At 42.2% G+C, this 20,534-nt stretch overlaps 2 protein-coding genes across 2 annotated transcripts; both read right to left on the reverse strand.

Annotated features, from left to right (window-relative positions):
- Positions 1-5,215: 5,215 nt before the first annotated feature.
- LOC105931054 (transmembrane protein 182) lies at positions 5,216-14,438 on the reverse strand. Its single transcript, XM_012869544.3, has 5 exons — positions 14,152-14,438; positions 9,263-9,356; positions 9,044-9,166; positions 8,841-8,978; positions 5,216-5,961 (listed from the first exon to the last, which is right to left on the reverse strand). The coding sequence occupies exons 1-5, from the start codon at positions 14,314-14,316 to the stop codon at positions 5,693-5,695; spliced, it is 789 nt and encodes a 262-aa protein (XP_012724998.2). The 5' UTR covers positions 14,317-14,438; the 3' UTR covers positions 5,216-5,692.
- Positions 14,439-14,704: 266 nt separating this feature from the next.
- Positions 14,705-20,103, reverse strand: LOC105931062 (actin-related protein 3). Its single transcript, XM_012869568.3, has 12 exons — positions 19,911-20,103; positions 18,648-18,703; positions 18,420-18,544; positions 18,218-18,328; positions 17,363-17,458; positions 17,019-17,126; positions 16,788-16,931; positions 16,473-16,646; positions 16,301-16,393; positions 15,535-15,660; positions 15,372-15,455; positions 14,705-15,287 (listed from the first exon to the last, which is right to left on the reverse strand). Exons 1-12 carry the CDS (start codon positions 19,952-19,954, stop codon positions 15,192-15,194), a joined length of 1,257 nt encoding a protein of 418 aa, XP_012725022.1. The 5' UTR covers positions 19,955-20,103; the 3' UTR covers positions 14,705-15,191.
- Positions 20,104-20,534: the final 431 nt, after the last annotated feature.

A 20,534-nucleotide genomic window follows, 5' to 3' on the forward strand; every position in this document is an offset into this window, starting at 1 on the left:
AGCTACACCAGCACCTCGCATGCACCCTGTGATCAAATAATGAATCTGCCACGTTCTCAAACATCGATATGACTCCATCTCCCGGTGTTCATTAGAAGGTAAAGACTCGCCCGGGCCGTGTTGGCGGCGGCCCAGAGGAGGTGACAGAGACGTTTAAAGGCGGCGAGGGCCGGGGAAGCGACGGTGACATGCTCAGGTGTAATTATACTCACCTAGTTCGCGTCGGAGATTAGGAAGTAAAGGGATGGATAAGAAAAGGAGCGTCAGACGTGAAGGAATATTGAAATACTCACTGATGCGAAGTGTCTTTTGTCACTTTATCATTTTCAGGGTCTCACTTCTGTTTGCCTTTTCCAATTATAAAGGTGTGACTCCGGGCTCCTGCAACCCCCTCCTCGTCCTATAATGTTAAACACACTGAACTTCAGGGATAAAGAATCATTTTCTTTTTGTTCTCCGGGAGCTGAAATAATTATCACTTACAGATTTGCAAGCCTTTGCAGACCTAATCTAATGTGAGCAGTGCAACTTTGCGTTTTGGAGCAACATTGATGGACCTTGCTGGGAACACAGTACTTTATAAATAGAACCAAGAGCCCAAACTAAACCAACACTGCCCTCTACTTGCTGTTAAATGCTTTGCACACGTCCAAAAGCACCCCTGAAGTGTCCCCCCTGTCAGAAAATGGATTATGACAGTCTAATTTATTGTAATATCCATCTCCCTGACCCAGTATTTCGCAGCTTCAACCTGATGTCCTGACGACAGGCAGCCACGGTCACAGTCAATCTACTCAGTCGCTGAAAGCCATTCGGCAGCGACGGCATCCGCGGCCTCTTTCCCTCGTTTTTGTCAAAACTGATTCATCAGTGATAACACAGGCAACGTGTGCGCCTTGGAGTATTAATCACGAGGGGATCTGTTAAATTAATTAGGAAAATAATCTGCAATGACCAGCGATGAATGAAGACTGTCATTTCTGACAGACTAGGTCTTTGATCGCTTGATTTTGACCTAATCTTATTGCATTTGGGGAGAAACTGCTCATTTTTACCTTCTCAAGTCAAGTCAAGTCACTTTATTATCATTTTGTTGCATATGGAATGGAACGTGACAAAATGACACAGTTTCTCTAATCTGCTAATGTTTGTGATCATTTGCGGATTAGTGTAACACATGTTCAACAGTCATAAAAAATCTGAAATAGTCACATTAGTATACATTTCATACTTCAGTCAAACCCTAATTCAGGATGTCAATATTATGAAGCTAAAAAAAAGCATTTAATGCTGTTTGTTAAAGTGCTTTAAAATGTAATCGACATAAATGTTTATATTTATATTACAATAGAGCAAACTGATTTTTCTAGCATTTACACATCATGCCATTAATGCTGTAAGGGATTCTGCAAAAAAGTTGCTGTGATTGTCCGTCCGGTTTTACCAGCAATGTTTTTGTTGACAATTTTGGGGGGGGGGAATCAAAAAAACTATGCAAAACATTAAAAACCCATCTTGTCTATACACTTAAAGATTCATGAACTACTCCTTTAAAAAACTATTATCCAGATGAACTGTTACATGACAGTATTTCACATGTAAATTACAGAAAGTTCAAACTGTGTTTTGGTGCCAAACACTGTTGAACAGGATGCCCAGCTGCCCTTACTGTTCATCACTGGAGTCTGAAATAGATCCTGATAGAAGGTAGGGACAAGTGTTCGACCCTTTCTGCTCCTCTCACTACCCTGACTCCCTTTTCTCTTCTCTGCCGTAATGGAACTGAAACACCCTGATGGGAAAACTCTCTGAACCAAAGCTTTGTAGAATGCTGTAAGGGTCCTGGTTCCTACTTTAAAATCACACTTCTTGTTATGCAGGCAGTCTTATGTTAACTTGTGTATGAATGTTTAAACCACTCCAAAACAAACTTTCCTACAGCTATCAATGGCGGAACCTTGAACTAATTCTATTAATAAAAATCGATTTCAGGTACATTTTCAGTGTGGGGAGGCTGTAGCTAATTTAAAACAGTTTAAGACCTGGTCGGAGGAAATGTCACAGTACTACAGTGGTTATTTTAATAAATATGACGTTAGAAGGCTACTTAAATCTGCTTTAGAGTTAAATAAATGTGGTAAACATGTATTTGGATGATGGAGAGATATGGATGCTCTTTGGCAAAATCGTCAGTGTTTTAAGGGACTCCGGCAGATAGGCGATGACAATTTATTCTTACTAGTAGACTATTTCCAACATGATTGGAAAACAAAAGGAAAAACTGAAAAATAGAAAAGAGATTTCACTCTTTTAACATCATAACAGCTCATTGTTGTTACAGTTAAGCCACATTCCTTTGGACTTTGAACAGTGCTATGGTTCTCTGGAGTCTTTGTAGCCTCTTTCTGCCATTAAGTAATTCATGTATTAAGAGTATGAGTTTGAGTTGTAACCTTTAGTCTTTTTGTTGTCTGTAGTTCCAGTTTTGTTATGTTGATATGACCTTTTCATTCAAGATGGTTGCCTTGCTCTACCGATAGTGTTTATGTGTATTTCTATTGTAATTATATGCTATACTGCAGTGACTCCTGAGCACCAGACAGTCCTCTCTGGGCAGTTTTTCACTGGTTTACATTAATCAAGAGAATTTTTCTGGGATCTTGGTTGTCGGGTCTAGCAGGGACGCAGATGTGCTTGTCAAGCTTCGACAGCTGGGACTACAGGCTCTACTCCCGTCTACCCACCTGACAAATGTCTGCCGCCTAGTGATCAAAATAGATGGGCTGCTCCTTCTCAGCACAAGGAACTCAGACTAGTGTCTAGGATCTAGGCTCTGAAGACCACACATCCTGGGTACAAACTGTGTCCAGTTTCACCTACAGCAGTTACCAGAGTCTCTGCCCACAGCTTAAGGCTCCACCACCTTTGCCTAGGTCTCATCAACCATAGTCCTGAGAGGTCTGGATAAACTAAATCTGGGACCCAGTTATCAGACGAGGAGGTCCAAATGGGTCCAGAAAGTCCTGCTCCTGTCATAGAGAAGGGCTTAAGACTCTTTATGTGGAAGTTTTTGTCCCATCTGGCTACACTTTTAAGAGTCTTTGTCAGCCTCCAGAACTCTGCACTCTGTTGAGTTGGTAATCCACGCTCTTGGGATTTACTATTTGTTGGGTAAAAAAAAAATGTTTTGCTTCTGTCGAATGGTTTGATCCTGCTTTTTCTATTAAAATACCATTTAAAGTCTCCACCAACTAACTACTTTACTGCCTTCGGTCACTATCACCAATGACCCAAAACTATTATTTTAAAAACTACTTGTACCTAATTGATAAACTTGAAGTTAGACAAATGGAAACTCCCCCATCTCTTGTTGACTGGCTGTGTCAGTGCTAATAAGATGCTAATTGTGCCAAAAGTCAAGCATATTTTTAAAACATACCCATATATCTCACAACTTCCTTCTTTACCATTTTATAGAATTGGTCATCATTACCTTTATGTGGTCTGACAACCTTCCCCTGTATCTCTAAGACCTATTACCAGAAACCCTCAGCCAAGGGAGGCCTTGGCCTGCCTGTTATTTGTAGTTACTGCTGGACCTCAAACACCAGAACGTGGGTTTTCTGGAGTTATGCCATGGGTCTAACAACAGAAACCTTCTGGACCTGGTTGACCTCTAACTGAGAGTAACACTGATCTGGTACTCTCAGGTGCCTCATTACCAGCCATCTTGTTTTCTAATCTAAAAGTACCTCCCAGATTCCTGGAGGGTGACCTTGTCTTGCATAACTTTAAATTTATGATTCCAGAACAGATAAAGGGTGTGGTGAAGCTCGCCAGGCTCTCCATATATGCTCACATTTCCAACAATCTGGGCCTTATACCAGGTACCATTAAGAACTGTAATTCATTAAAGACCTCTACATTGGCGATCACTTGCTCAACTGCAATCAAAATTTGGTCCCCAGCAACTTTTTTTTCTCATACTTACAAGCTTGAAATGTTGTCACTACAGTATTAGTAATACTACTACCACTACTACTACTACTACTAATAATAATAATAATAATAATAATAATATTTGAGGGTTCCATTCTAAAGCCCAAGGTGATCTTACAGAAAAAATAAAAGAAAGAAAGAAATAACAGTAAAACCATAATCCATCATCAATCCATCATTATGAAATGCCATCTGGGCAGCATGGCTTTACAAGCTCATGATTCAACCCCCAGCATCCAAGCTTGTAATTTCTCATTCTCAAAAGCGGCTCTATTATCTCTAGATAATAGCTTGTCCAGTTTAAGGTCATTAATTGATTACATCTCATTGACTAAACCAAACAAAGATATCTCCTTCTATTTCTGCCAGCTGTGATGAATGCAGATCACATGACAGGACCTTGGCTCATCTTTTCTACTCCTGCCCAAAGATCAGCACCTTTTGGGGCAATATTTGTGAACACTTAGTCCACAGATGTTCTGCTCCTGCCAGTCTTACTAGGTTGCTGTAACTCCTCTCTCACTTTTCCCATGCCTCTTCAGTAAGCACGCATGTTGGGTATGGTTGTAGATAAACGGATCATTACAGAGGATTTTGTCCTGTAAACGAAAGTTGGGGTTAAAAATTTGTTTTATATCAAAATGATTTGTCATGGTCGGGCTCACATACAATATTGGATAACCACTAGTCGGTCGAGGCAGATGACTCTGGTTCTGCTGGAGGTTCTCCTCCCTGTTAAAGGCGGAGTTGTCCTCTCCACTGTCGCTTTATGCTTGCTCAGTATGAGGGATTGCTGCAAAGCCATCAACAATGCAGACGACTGTCCACTGTGGCTCTACGCTCTTTCAGGAGGAGTGAATGCTGCTTGGAGAGACTTGATGCAACCTGCTGGGTTTCCTCATAGAGGAAATGTTTTTGACCAGTCTGTCTGATTTGATTGAATTTGACTTTGGAAAGTGCCTTGAGATGACATGTGTTGTGAATTGGCACTATATAAATAAAATTGTATTGAATTGAATTGGATTAAATTAGAATTCAAAAGATTTTGGAAGCACACAATAGCTTTCTCTCTCTCTCTCTCTCTCTGAGAGAGAGAGAGAGAGAGAGAGAGAGAGAGAGATTACAGATTATTTTTACACTGATTATTATAACATTTTCAAAATATGCAAGTGTCATGCTAACAGTTTCTTTTGATAAACATTAAAAAACAAAGATCAACATTTTTCCTTAAATGTATTAAAGTCGAAGATCATAAACACATTTTACATTCACATTTTTAAAAAAAGACAATCTTTTTTGGTTGCTTTAAATAATAAAAAATAAATAATCAGGCTTTCAAATGTTATTTTTAATCGTAATCGATACGCTAGGCCCGAAAATAAGTTTCCCCCATGTTTTCTGCATGTGTATAGGGTGTGTGAAATATATCCATCTGTACGTTCAGAAAGATACCGACTTTGTTGAAGAGGCAGAGGTCTCGGAAATATTTGTCTTAAAAATAAGACATTTGGAGTTATATGGTTAACCTTTATGTGTTTTGCATAGCACTTAGAGAACACAGTAGAGACCATGAACATAAATCCTGAGCCATTTTGGGCCCAAGTGGTAGGGCTAACTGTGGCAACTTGTTAAACAGGACGTGTCCAGGCAGGAAAAGAAAAAGAAAAGAGATTCCTGTGGAGATCATCTGCAATCACAGCTCAGTTTCTGACAGTTCAGGGATTTGGCGTGATTTGTCCAGGTGCAACCCCAGCACGTGTCGGCCCGTGAGAATAAAGAGGAGGCCCGCCAGCAGGCAGAAGAAGACGGATACCGGCGCCAGGAGGAACGACGGACCATGCTGGACACTGAGGTGGTAGGAAGGGCAGCCGGAGTATCTCTGAAACTGGGCAAACTGCTCCAGAGTGTCCAGGACCTGGACCCACATCAGATACATCGTCATGACGGCCAGCTGACACAAGCCTGAGAGACACGAACGGAAGGGGGAGAAAAAAACTTGTCAATTTTGTTTTTTCTGCTTCAAAGAACACAAACAAAAAAAACAAATCCAAAGACATCACAACATGACAACGTCTTTTGTCTTTTTTAGCTGCTAGCGCTCAGACATCTTGTTGTTTTAGCAAGCCCTGCTTGTACCCAACCCCTGCCACGCCGTCCTTTAATCCAGCCCCATCTCGTGTTCCGTTTGTCGTGTTTTGTCACCGCGTCGTTTAAGAGGCTTTTGTCCTCGTGCCGTCTGGGCTGGAAACCTGCAGTTGTTCCGAGGCTCAGCGGGTAATGTTTTCTCCTCGCGCTCAAGAAGAAAGAATGCATTTTGTACTATTATTAGTTGGAACGAAGCGCACATGATGTTCAAAGCTGTTTTGTTTTTGTATTAAGTGACAAAAAGATGCTTTGTGCACAGATGGCACAGCACAACTCTGGGCTGACATGAACTTTTTATATATCTTTTCAGCTGATCTTTCCCAGATGATGGAGTTGGAAGCTTGTCCTTGAAGCGTTTTTACCGGATACAACGTTTTTCATTTTTACAAAAAGCCTGCCGTCAAAAACTCACACCTTTAACTTATTTTCAGGCAAATGTTGGGCTCAAAATATAATTGTCTTCAATAATTTACTTCCTGATTTTCTTTTGCAGGTTATGGAACTGGATCCATTTTTAGCTTTGGTTTTCTGAAGCCACTAACTCAAGTAAAACATTTTAGTGGATGGTACGCATTCTCCGCTTCGCTTATTTCTACACTGTGGACAGGCGAGACAGAAACTTTTTCCATTTTCATTCAAAGGCAACCATGGGATCTAAAATGGCCTATTTAGCGATTGTTTGCAGAAGATGAAACTGGAATTTTGTCCTTAAAAAATATAATGTATGTGGGTTTTACAAATGAAAAGAAAAAAAAAATCAAGTTTAATTCTAATTTATCTTCATAGCTCAATGATGACAAAGAAACCTCTGGGAGACGTGAGTTTTATAAAAGCCCGACTTCCATTGCACACATTTACTTTGTTCCAATTTATTTTAAAATATGTCTTTGACATTTCATTTGTTTACATCTAAATAAGCTTTTTGGATCATGGAAATCGAAGCCTTTACATATATACTTAGGTTTTTCTAAACTGCTCGCGCTTTGACCTTGTTTAACTAGATTGTCTTGCAAATGTCTGACTATCTTAGCTAGAAATAGAAGCATGTGATTGGATCATTTTTATATCATGGTTTTAACTTTTCACATTGCATTTTGGGAATTTCCCCAGAACAAATATTGAACCTTTAACAGATTTGGTTGTATTTTGAGCAAGAAATGTAGCTTGCATTATTTAAGGATTGTCTTCAAAGATGTTGCCGCTGTTGGTGAACGCTTGCACTGAATGGATTTTAATACATTAGTGCGACAAAATCCAAACTGCGAACAAAACATTTAATATGTTAAAGATGACATTTCATGCAAAAACCACTTTATTAGCCCTGAAATCCATTTTGTTGTGTACTTGGAGTCTCCAGAAGTGTAGGAAATGTGAATGTAGTCTCTCCAGTAGCTGCGTGGATATCTTTATGTTTTGTTTCCGTGAAAATGTTCAAGCATTTCAGTTTTCCCTGTTTTCTGCTGTGTTTTATGAAAAATTACGTCACAGTATTTGCTGCAGAGCTGCTAAACATGGTCCAGGACTTCCAGCTAACCAATTTCTCAAATCCACAATTTTTATTTATCTGACCAATTTTGTAGTCCAAAGTTGGCTGCCAAAAATACGAGTAGATAAGGGGAAATGTTCAGTTGCTCATTACACCGTCCCACAGCTTACTATGTGGTGGAGTGGAACGCTCTGTGAGCTGGAAGGAGGTGAGGTGTGAAGAGCCTCCCTTAGATTTAAAGAGACTGTCAGATGCACCTTGAAATGGGGAACGGGGAAATTAACGATGAATTTAGACAAAAGAATTGCAACTCCGCTTTAGATAGACCAGAACTGAATCATTTCAATGTGAGAAGAAAGAACAGAAAAGCATATGTCCCTTTTAAATTCCATTGAAGTCATAGTCTAAAGCTTGCACTTAAAGCCTTTTTACCAGATGTGTTGGTTCTCCTCCAACTCACACATTGAACCGGTTTTAATTTTGTCTTAGCTTTTTAATTGTTTTACTTGGGCTATATCTTGGGATCTTGAGAAAGACTTTTACTGAATGCATTTTCACCAGGTATGTCTTACACAGAACCTACACCTCTGACTTGTGACATTTTAATTTAGCAGAATCATCAAGACAATTAAAAGTTACTAATGTTCTTATTCTACTTCTTCTAACAACAGTAGTGGTAATAAAATACCTCAACTAAACAAACTTAGCCTAAATGTAGGTGTAAAATATTACAGTACAGGTGGAAGTCCTGTAAAGTTATTATTTCACACCAAAAAATCCAAATCTAACTCTTTAATTCTGATCATTAAGGCGTACAGCTGATAAAACCCAATATCCACCATCACACAATGAGAATATTATATAAGACCAATAACGAAAAGAGTTTTATACCGTAATGCTTTATGATGGACTATAGTCGATGGGGTTTGCTGACCTGACAGCTGTCCAGCAAATAGTCCTCAAAGTTCTTCCTTCCGCTAAACTTTCTATCCATTTCCTGGCTACAGCACTTTGTGAACTGCTTCCTCTTTAGCAATTCCTTTTGCGGCTTACACTCTTTGTGGAGGATGTCAAAACATCTCTCTCTAATAATTCAAAATGAGTCTGAATTTCTTATTTTAATTACAGAAATACGGTAAGTTAGTTTTTTGATCATATTCAAAGTTACTGGGAGGTACAAGAAATAGTACTTATCTGTGTCCATCCTTACCTCCAAAAATCTGCAGAGCTCCACCCACTCTATAGAGGCTGTGATTGGTCAGAGGAGCGGCACATAATACAAGGAGTCCACCGATGACAACTGCCGCCACACCTGAGATGAGGAAGATGCTCCAGAAGGTCCTAAAAACTGAAAGAGACTTCAGGTTTTATTAAAGTTTATCTTTGTGGCACTAACTTATGCCTGATACCAACCGATGGCAGAGGGGCGTTCGTAGGGCTCCGAGGGTAAACTGTTCATCTCTGTCCAGGTTTGGGGCGTAACAGAAAATGGGAAAAGGAATGCAGGCTGGCAGATCTTTGGCAGGGGCTGATTTGCTGAGGATGAGGTGGTAAAAAAGCAGCATTAAAACAGATGCTGCAAAGCTGTTTAGTGCTTCTTTAAAGCTGGAAAGATATGACGGAGGTTCTCACAGAACCACAGGTCCCACATAGAGAAATCAGAGGTAGCAGTCATAAAGCAGCGCCAGAACAAGCCCTCGTGGAAGACCCTCTCACTGTCTTCATTCTGATAGAGCAAGAAGAAATAAATTGGGACACAATTTGAAATCAAGGAATTTTGAGTTGAATTTCATAAACTTTTGAGCACTTTCATTTCCTAACAGCTTTTTAGCACATTCTTTTAACTTGGATTGTGTGTTTTTCTTCATACAAAATGTGACCGTCTATTGTTGGACTCCTGTTGCTTTTTGCTACACGTCAATGGTTCAGAATGAAAATGCAGTTTTCAAATGACAACTTCACTTACTAAAGGAAAAAAAGCCTATCCTAACCAACCTGATCATATGTGAAAAAATACCTGACTCCTAAACCTAATAACGGGGGTGTGACCCTGGGTGGCAACAACTATCATGATGGCGCTGGAATATCTGGTAATCGATGTCCATACCTCCAGCGCCAAGGAAGAATTTTGTTCCCTTCATCTTTGGTGAGCGACTCTTCGTTTCCTCAGGAGTCACTCATCTAATTTGTCTTATTTGGTTATCTAACATTACTGTAATCACTTTGAGTAGGTGGGATGTGGGCTAGATCCGAATTATTCAAAACATTTAAAAAAAAATAGTTTAAAATCAAGAAGTTTTTTTCTCAGCTTCTGAAGAACCTGAAAAAAGGTGACTACAATAACTTCAAACCGACAAAAATAATAATAAATAAATGAATTTACTGATGATCAACCAATTAATACAAGACATTACTTTGAATTGTGGTTCAACAGAATGGTTTTAAAAAACAAGCTAATGAAACCAGCCTGGATAAAAATTACAATTATTGACCATAGAGACATGTTAAACTGAGGTGTGTCCTCCAATTCAGAGTCTTCAAGCTTGTGATCATTCAGTCTGCCTATTTAAAGGGTGACGGATAGTCGCTGAGCTGTTAGGTGACATGGTGTGGACCACACTGAACATGGATCACAGGAAGCAAGGAGAGAGATGTCTCAGGAGATTAAAAATACAATTACAGACTATATTGTTAAAGATAAAGGTTATCAGACCATGTCCAAGTAGCTTCAAGTTCCTTTGTCTACAGCTGCACATATTCATAGGTTTAGGGTCCACAGGCCTGTAGCCAACCTCTCTGAATGTGGCAGCAAGAGGAAAACTGAGGACAAACTGAAAAAAAGCTACTAAGAATGGTGACCAAAGAGCCAAGAACAAACTCCAGCTAAATTAAAGGTGAACTTCAAGGTACATCAGCGTCAGAACAATCCATCTGTTATTGTTTGAGTCTTGATGGACTTCATGGGCAACAACCACAAAGGACACCACAGTTGAAGGCAAAAAAAAGTGAGACTAGAATTTGTTGCGATGCATATTTGCGGCTACAAAACCTCTGGAAGGATATCCTACAAAGGATACTGCCTTGTTAGCACTTCACACATCTCTGATTCACCTTCAGCATCCCAACACCTATGTTAGGATGCTAATTATGGACTTCAGCTCAGCCTTCAACACATTTCTCCTGAACATGCTGGGGTTATCTCCACTGCTCTGCTCCTGGATCAGTGACTTTCTCACCAATAGGCCCCAGGTGGTGAGGATAGGGAAACACGCATCTGCCCCACTGATCCTCAACCCTGGAACACCACAGGGCTGTGTCCTCAGCCCTGTTCTGGTCACCCTCTTCACCCATGACTGCTCTGCTATACACCTGACAAACTAGGGAAATGTTGGGAATTAAACCTGTAACCGACAGGTTGCTGGTTCACTCCCCTGTTCTGACCATCTCAGTTGTGTCCATGTGCAAGACACTTCACCCGCATTTCCTGCTGCCGGTGGTCAGAGGGCCCGGTGGCATCGATGTATGGCAGCCTTGCTTCTGTCAGTCTGCCCCAGGGCAGCTGTGGCTACTAACAAAGCTCACCACCGTCAGGGTGTGAATGTGTGTTTTAATGGGTACCTGACTGTAGTGTAAAGCGCTTTGGGGTCGTCATACTTGATAAAGTGGTATAAATGTACAAGTCATTTACCATTTCCAACAATGATGATTCCCTCAAAAGAGAGGTCTGTAATCTTACACAGTGGTCCTCCAAGAACAACCTCATCATGAAGACCGGAACGCCCAAGGAGGAGATGGCGGACCACAAGAGGTCCAGGAAGACTGAACACGCTCCTCTCTGCATACAGGGGGAACATGTGAACAAAGTTCCTGGGCTTTCACATCTCCTCTGTCCTCTCCTGGACGGTGATCCCCTCCCACCTGTGAAGAAGGCCCAACAATGGCTCTTCTTCACCAAGAACTTTCCATTAAGCCCTTTAAAAATGCCCCAAGCTACAATAGGAAGTGTTTTGTATATAGAGTATTTTAGCATTTTTTGTATAGAAAGCATTGTATTTTATGTGACAGTGTGGTATGGAAGCTGCACAGTACAGGAGAGGAAGGATTTAGCACGGGATTGTGGGATGCCCTGTACAAGATCTGGACACGGTTTATGCTGCACAAGTCCAGAGAAGGGCCAGACATATTGCCACAGATCCCACCTACCAGGGTTACCATCAAGTAAATGCTTGAGAAACATTTAAGATGTAGTTGGTAATCCTGTTCAGAAACACTTTTTGTAATACTGGGTAAAATGGTCTTTCCATCCTGAATGTAGTAAATACAATATTTATTCACAAAAAGGTTAAAAAAATTATTTTCTGTGGAAGCTGCAGGCCTCTAAAAGCTCTAACCAATCTATGCCTCTCAATCTGAAGGGCATGGATTTGACGTTTTGTTCCTGCTTTGATTCCCCTCTGACCCTCAAGTTTCAGGGGTATCGCCATCTCCATTGGTTGTCCCACATGCCAGTCATTCTGAAGAGCTCACATAACGCCAATGTCCATGCTCGTTCCTTCATACTTTCTGCTCGCTGGCTGCATATTCGCACTTCTAGTGTTTATGTATTCGGTTAGCGGTTAGCCATTCATTGTAGCTCCACTGCTTTCACTGTATACTTTGAACACGGCTGAGAGTTGCATGTAATGAACCGCGTTCATGTTTATGAGAAGAAGGAAGGCCTTAGTAAAACCAGAGTGAATTTGGGAGATTTTGTTTTGAAAAAAAAAAAAGGGGACTTGAGGAAACTTCTGGAAAAATTGCTGACCCTATCTGTAAACCAAAAACTAATAGACTTAAAAACAGCTTCTTTCCAAAAGATGTAAGGACTATCGCCCCCGTTGAGAGGTTTGTGGTCTGTCACATGTTATAAACACAGTTCTGTAAATGAAGGCTTAAGATTACTGCACGGCATTTACTGCATGCATGAGTGCATCATTAAGGGAGTGTTTAGAGACTAATTCATGCAACAACACACAAATTCATATTGTTCGCAAAGGGACTGCTAACAGACTTTTTGGGCCTGGATTTGGGCCTCATGTCATTACCTTCTCAGACAGTGAGATTCTTTGGACAGATGAGACAAAACTGGAGCTTTTTAGCAAGGCACATCAGCTCCATGAAGAAAGAGAACACTGTTCTTACTGTAAAACATGAAGGAGGCTGGGTTCTGTTATGGGGCTGAGCTGCTGCATCTGAAACTGGGTGTCTGGTTCAATGAAATCTCAAGACTAGCAAGGCATTCTGGAGTGAAATTTGCTGCCTTGTGTCAGAACGCTTGGTGTCAGTTGTAGATCATGGGAATATCTGTTGACAGCTGCAGAGATTTCATGAACAGGTACAGATATTGTTTGATTGCAATCGCCTTAAAAGGTTACAGGTACCATAATTTTTTTCCAGACCGGTTTCATTTCTTCTTTTTAATGATTCTATTGAACCTCAATTCGAAAGCAAAACCTGATTTTCATGGGTTCATATTATTCAAGCTTTTTAAGTGACACATTGTGCCACAATGTGTCACTTAAAAAGAAAAACCCACAATGATTGTGGGTTTTTCTTTCAGTAACAGGAGGATGGCCGGACTTTTGTCCACCTGTATGTTTTCTAAAATTCAGTGTGCTGAAACTGCTACTTGCCTACAGTTATTGCTAATGTGATTCCACCATGGCATCACCTTAACACACACCCCCAGGTATGGGTCAAATAACAGTAAAACCTTATTATGACCAGGTTACTTTTATGTGCTGAAACAGGGTCTGTTTTTATGATTTTTTTAGTGCCACTAGTGAACTTTTTATTCAAAGTTAGGGGCTGAGAGAGAGGGAGGATATGTGGGAAAAGCCCAAAGGCTAGAGTTGAACCAGGGTCAGCCGGATCGAAGACTGAGGCCTTCGTACGCGGGCTGCTGCCCTACCCCGCGTCTGTTCACCAGGACTGATGGTCCTGGTGAATGATTTGTTTCTTCTCTTTAAAACTTAAAAAAACTGGGGGGAAAAAAACCAGCAGACCTTCTTGGTGCGATAAATAGCTGCTTCGTTTATTCTAGAACAGGCCCACAGCATCACCCTTCCATCGCTGTGCTTCACAAGAGTGCTGGAAGGCTATATTTATTTGCACTTGTTACACAGGTTGGCCCTTTAAGGTCACCGCTAATGTCTTTCCATTTTGGCATGGTGTCGCCACAAACCTGTAGATTAAGGTGTAAAATCTGTTTAGAAACTGATCATGTTTGATATTGCGATATGTAAAAACCTAAGAGGCGCACTCTCTCAGATGTGCCATTGATATACTTGAAATTATAAAGCAAATTTAATGAACCGATGCCTTCACTTTTGACATCCCTATAACTAAAGTTTTTGTTGTTTTAACCTCATATCATAGCATTCCAACATGTAGTTTTCTACGTAGGAGGTTTTATGGTTTTTACTGGTGTGAATCCTGAGATATATATGTATATATATCACGGAGTAGTAATAATTATTTACCTTGAGCTTATTCTTCCTGCTTCCTTCCTCCTCCGCACGGCCACAGGATTCCGCAGCCAGCAGCCAGTACTCGGTGCCGCAGGAAAGCAGGGTGAGGAGAACCCCAGTCGCTCCGAAGAACAAGGCCAAGAAGAGCAGCACCTTCAACCTCTCTGCAGGAGACATGTCTCCCTCTGCCGGCGGTTTCACTCACGCTTTCCCATCTGTTTTTGGGGCGATTTCATTGTGAATAGTGTTTAAAAGTCTGAGCGAGGCTTCCTCCTGGAGGATGGATGGGCTCGGGGTCTTTCCCGGACCCCCGCCTCAGGGTCCAGTTACAGCGGCTTTTCACACCCAGAAATAGAAGTGCAGGAATAGACAGGAAGCTTTCAAACAGCCCACCAGACAGCTAGAAACACCGGCTGGCATTTATTGGTACGCCACGTTATTTGGAACTCCAGATTTTGTACAGTACAAGGCTGCCAACAGTTGATGGTCCAAAAACAGTCAAACTGCATGTTTATATATTAATACAGCTTTTTTTTTTTCTCCTCTCTACTATGATTAATGCAAATACAAAAAAAGATGCTTTATTAGAGCTGATTATCTTAACCTTTTTAAAAAGACAAATAAAAAAAAAGGGGAATGATTACAGGTGTCTGACGCGATGAAGTTTTTGAAGAATGATCCCATGACAACCCCGAGAGGAAACAACAGAGCAAAGAACTCAACGCATATACACAGAGGTGTTTTTACAGGACTCATGGCGATTAATTACAACCCTGTGAGGATATAGGACTACCAGGCACAAAGAAAGTCAAGATTTACTTATTTTAAACTGTTTCGTTTTTGTACGTTTTTTTTTTTTCTCGTTTTGCACAAGGATCCTCCAGATGAGTCTTCTCCGTTCCCTCTGCCAGTGGCTCGTTTGGCCCACTCTCGCTGTGTTCGGATCAGGCGGTGCGTCGTGCAAAAGCTCTTTCTCCGTGTTTTTTTATTTATTTTTTTGTTTTAATTTTATTACCACTTATGTAATTCCTCTGGCCTCTCCTGAAAGCCGCCTAAGACATGACTCCAAATACTGGGTTGTGGCGGCAGATGCTCGGCCCGATCTCCTCGTAGTCTTTCTTGGTGTGGCACACTTGGTAAAACTCCGGCTGTGGAGACAAAAAGCATCCAGATCCAGTTGCTGCTGTTGAAGAGGAAGCAGTTGATAAGGAGGGGGTGGGGGGGATACTCACAGTCGATGCCAACATTGATCCTCCGAACCACACGGCGTACCTCTGCATGTGGTGGGTGACGACTTGCACGTCGATGGGCTTCGGCTGCAACCAGCAAGGGACACGGGTCAGCGGGAATGCTTCGGTTATGAACGTAACGCTGGCTCTGAGGTGGACGCCTTACCTTTAACTTGCCGCCGCTGAGCTCCTCGCTGATCTTCAGCCGAGCATCTACGGTCCTCTTCAGGTCTCGCTGCAGGCGTCTGCCAAAGTCCCTGAACATGGTGGAGCCTCCAGAGAGAACCACGTTCTGCATTCCAAAGGGACAAAGTGAGACAAGAGCCCACATCATGAGTCTTCTGCCGCATGTACGCTTTCTTTTCCATCTTTCTTTCAACGAAAACTGTGTTCAGTCCAGCAAAAGAAAGCTTGTGTTTTTTTTGAATGGACATGATTTATTTCTGAAACAATTCAGGCTTGGATCAACATCTATACACTTGTTAAAGCCAGTTAGAAACCCAGCTGGGTCACCGGGTCAAAAAATGGCAACTCCGGAGGGACAAACTTCCTTCAAATTGCTGAGTAACAATGTTCTAATCATGTACTAGTGTGAGATTTTAGTCATTCTAAGTGGGAATAAAAGTCTTAATTTACGTATATTTAGTTAGAATTTAACATAAAAACATTTTTATGGAATACAATGCAATAACCTGAGACTGAACTTCCTTAAAGGTCATAGCTACAACTTTTCCATCTAAACCATTATGTTTTCAGAAATAACACACCCACAGAACATCCAGAGTGGTGCAGAATAAAAGTGTTAATTTTACTGAAAAATAAATATATAGTCTATAAATCATTATTTCATAAATTTAGACAGGTCCAAAATATAGAAGTATTGACTTTAGTTACCAACCAATAGAAAGAGTGGGGACCACTGGGGGCTGTACCTTATAAAGAGGACGTCTGACATCGATGGGACAGTTCTGGATGACTTCATCCACCACTTCTGAGATGGGCTGGGTGAAGTCGGGGTTGGCAAACTGGACCAGGAAGGACAGAGTTAAAAACCTGACGAGCCCACCAGCTGAAAAGTGGGAGCGGGTCCTGCTGCGGCCGTACCTCTGGGTGGAAGAAGATCTCGGGGCCGAGGAAGCGCTCGTATCCCACGTCGATGGTGAACTCCTTCTTGGAGATGGCGTTCACGCCCGTGTACTGTTTGATCCACTTGGAGCCGTCCGTGTCGTACTTGTTGAACTCCTTAACGAGATCGGGGCAGACGTAGCTGAAGCGCTCCTGGGAATCAAAGTGAGAAGAAAACAGCAGCCCATCACTTGTCACATGTCTTGTGTGGCGGCGCCCTCGCTCTGCTGCCATCTAGTGGCCGAGCAGATAAAGACGGCTGCGGTTTCTCTTACAGGCTGCTGAGATACAGACCTTCACCGCCTTGGCTGTCTCCAGCGACTGCTCCGGAGGAATCCCCACCTCTCGCTCCCTCAGCAGCTGCTGGGTGAAGTAGGTGATGTCCCGCCCAGCGATGGGGATGTGCTTGATGCAGCTGCCGATGACGTAGCCTTCAGCCTTTGAGGGGGGGGCAAACGTGACAACGCTGAGGGGCTGAAGCCGACAGGAGGGAGCAGAGGGTTGTGGAGAGAAGGCGCCACCTACCACTGGGATGACGTGCGTCACGCCGTCTCCGCTGTCGATCACGGTCCCCGTCAGCGTCCGTTCCCCGACCTGTCGGGATGTCCAGGAGGCCGCCAGCGCCAGGACAGCCTGTGACGCACACGTGTGACATTTTTTTTATTTTTAGAGGTGGCTATTTTCAAAGGCAGAGACAGAAATCAAGCGCTTTGGGAAACCTTAAAAGGAGAACTGAAAGCAAGAGCTTCCTGAAAAAACTTCCTGTTCCACTCTGAGCACAAGAGCCTGACCGCGTCCGCAGCCGAGCCGCACTGCAGGCTGCTGGGAGGAGGGGGGGGGGGGGAGACAACTTTGGGCGGTGATCTCACCTGAACGGCGATGTAGAGGCCCGGGACGTTGAAGGACTCGAACATGATCTCGGCGGTGTACTCCCTGTTTTCAGGCGTGTTGAGCGGAGGCTCGGTCTGCACACAGAGGGAAAGAACAATGACACACGGCAGAACGCCCGCACGTCCAAACGCACCTTCCCTTCCCGTCAGAGCGCCACCGATACGCAACAGCCGAGGACTTTTCCTGTGTAGCAGCCCGGCCCAGGTTTCCAGAACATCCACCAGGTCCGAATGCTTACTTTTTATGACTCAGATTTCTAGTTTTCTGCATTTTTCACAGCGCCGAAGATTTAAACGTGGAGCCTGGAAAATAACAGCTGGGGGACGGATGGACCTGTGGATTACTGCATGAATGGACAGATGGGTGGATTTAGAAAGGACGTGTTCAACTTACGGATGCATGGATGGATAGACACATTTTTTTGTTAGAAAATTCATAGAATGTTGGGGGTAAAAAAGGAAAATAGTCTGAAAAAAAAAAGTTATTTGCCTCATCTCTCCTCACCTGACCCGCTTTAGGACCAAACAGTGGAAAACTGGAAGCAGATGCCTTTAAAAGTGCCGAGCTTGTGTTTCCTTACAGAGGAGTAGCTCTGATAACGTTACATTTACCGTTAAATAAAAGGCTGACAAGCAGAAGTTCTCGGTTTTTAATGACAGCTTTGCAAAAATCGCTGGAGTAAACCTGTTAATAGAAATATTTCTGCCGTTTTCCCCTTTCAGCCACATTCCGTCTTGCAGTTTTAAACATTAAGACAGAGGGAAAATAAGAAAACCTGACATTGTGACCTAAACACGCTGGTTAGAAGACAGAAGCCGTTAAAGTGTCCGTACCAGCAGGAAGTAGTGATCTTCAGGCTCTGCCCGCAGATACTTGAAGATGACTTGCTCCATGAACCTCTCCATCAGGTCCCAGTCCTCCACGATGCCGTGACGGATGGGCCACTGCGAGCAAACACGGATTTTTACTTTTACTTTGAAAACCACGTCAACGCCGCACCTCCCGACCAACAGGGCAGCACCAGCAGCGGCTCACCTTCGTGGCGTACGAAGGTTTGTCGATGGCTTCGTCGCCGATGTAGAAGTCCAGGTCGTCGACGCCCTTCATCATCCTGCGCTGCGCCTGGTCGCCGACCTTGGCAGACTCCTTGATGGCGATACCTGCAGAAACACGAGCCACACGGCCAGCAGTTAGACGCGAACAACAGCAGAGCACTCATGTAACAACGGCAGCAGGACAGGAGGTGCAGCTCCCCGGACTCACAGGAAGGGATGATGAACTGCGGTTCCGTGTTTCCTGCATATCCAAGCTTGGTGTACCTGGAAGGAACCAAAACAATAACTTCAGACGCAAGAAGGTTCAGAGTGGCTAAAGCAGTAGGCTCATTTTTAGGCTAGCTATGAAAAAGAGGGAGAAAAAAAGGTCAGAATAAAAATGAAGAGCAAGTCAAATATATATAAATAAAATATCAAGAATAAAAAGAGGGAGGAATAACTGGATTAAAAATTGTAAAAAAAAATTCAAAAATGCATTAGATAAAGGAATTAGAGATAATACAAATTACATAGACATATATATAAAGAATCCTCTAAGTAAGCAAACACAAAATTTATAATTCCTAAAAATTTAAAGAAATCAAATAACACATACATAAAAGGTATTGATGTAATGAAATACAAATAGAATTGAAAGAAAATAATTGAAAAATGATACAAATAATAAACTATTAAAGGGTAAACATGGATAGAATAAAAAATTAACATACTAACAAAAATAACGAGACATTAAAGAAATTAGAAAAACAATCAAAATATAAAAGCTGTGAACACAACTATTTTTTATTAAAGAAAACAGAGTAATAAAATAAAAATATAAAAAAGAATATTACGCAAGGAAAACTATATTCCATAACCTAAATGTGGTTACACACAACTGATAAAATCATAATTAGTCACTATAAAAATAAAGATGTAAATGTCTGCGGGGGGCAGTTTAAAAAGGTTGGATCAGAACTACAACTGTAGTTTCTGGTGGAGGCGAATCCGGACTAGGAAATAAACACCCCGACCGGTCAGACTGATGATGGAAGGAGGCTTGACTTAAAAAAAAAAAAAAAAAAATCTCAATGGTGTCTCTGCTTCTGCGAAACAGAATCTAAGATCTGCTGAAGGAACAGAACCGGAGCATCTGGGTCTGATCGCCTCTGTTGGTTTGAGAAAAAAAAAGCCCTCAGGTAGTGAGCTGACTGAGGGAAAGATTCTCCCGGAAGTGACTTTAGCTCCTGCAGCTAGCTGCAGCTAATCGCAACTTTAAACGCAATAAATGGAATAAAAAACAAATACAAAGCAAAACAGTTTAGCAGTCTGCTCGTGTGCGGCTAAAACCTCCCCGGTGACGGGTCGGGTAGAGATTCTTTAGGACGGAGGAAGCGGCTGTGCCAGTGCAAGCAGCTTTCTGGGCGTTAGCTGGAAGTTTGACAGCAGCTTCAATGAAGGCAGGCTAACAGGCTGCCTCCGCCTCACTTACCCCGTGCCGCAGTCAACAACGCAAGCCGGGAGCCGACCTGCCATGGTTCCGCTCCGTCTGCCGAGCCCAACACGAATCTATCGCTAGCCAGATACCGACGAGGGTCCGAAGAGAGGCGAATTTCCACCGCGGCAGCCTGAATGAAGAGAGGAGCCGCCGCTGAGTCGGAAGCGCTTCCGGATTCCGTGGCAGCGGCAGCAGCTTGTAGTGCACAGTCAGCAGCTTCACCGCAGCAACACCGCCCCCACGTGGATGGCAGCGGATACAGCAACACAACCAGTCTTTTTGTTTCTTTTATGAAATACACTTCTACAACACCAATGTAACATAAATATAAATCGCAAGTCTCAATCAAATACAGCTGCTAATTTAGATTTTGGTTTGAGTTTATTGGTTTAACCCCAGCTCATGCATCTAGGTTAAAAAATAAATAAATCAAGTTACAGCATTTATAAATATATACTTCTGGGTATTTGATAACCCAAAACTGAAAATGAACAAACATTTAGATATTTTTCACAATTTTGGTTTGACTGTTCCGTACAGAGTTGAGGCTGGACCCACTTCTGATTGTACTCGCCGTTTCTGTTCAGCTTTCTCAATTTAATAAATACCAATGCAATT

The sequence above is a fragment of the Fundulus heteroclitus genome, chromosome 24 (genome assembly GCF_011125445.2).
Source record: "Fundulus heteroclitus isolate FHET01 chromosome 24, MU-UCD_Fhet_4.1, whole genome shotgun sequence".
NCBI classification, from domain to species: domain Eukaryota; kingdom Metazoa; phylum Chordata; class Actinopteri; order Cyprinodontiformes; family Fundulidae; genus Fundulus; species Fundulus heteroclitus.

Coding starts and splice junctions, on each gene's coding strand:
- LOC105931054 (XM_012869544.3), bottom strand. CDS start 14,316: ATGTCTCCTGCAGAGAGGTTGAAGGTGCTGCTCTTCTTGGCCTTGTTC. Junction 9,357..14,151: donor GCAGGAAGAATAAGCTCAAG/GTAAATAATTAT, acceptor TTGCTCTATCAG/AATGAAGACAGTGAGAGGGT. Junction 5,962..8,840: donor AGCTCTGCAGATTTTTGGAG/GTAAGGATGGAC, acceptor CGTGTCTCTCAG/GCTTGTGTCAGCTGGCCGTC.
- LOC105931062 (XM_012869568.3), bottom strand. CDS start 19,954: ATGGCAGGTCGGCTCCCGGCTTGCGTTGTTGACTGCGGCACGGG. Junction 18,704..19,910: donor GTTGTTGACTGCGGCACGGG/GTAAGTGAGGCG, acceptor GGTTCCTTCCAG/GTACACCAAGCTTGGATATG. Junction 15,661..16,300: donor TCAGACGTCCTCTTTATAAG/GTACAGCCCCCA, acceptor TTTGGAATGCAG/AACGTGGTTCTCTCTGGAGG.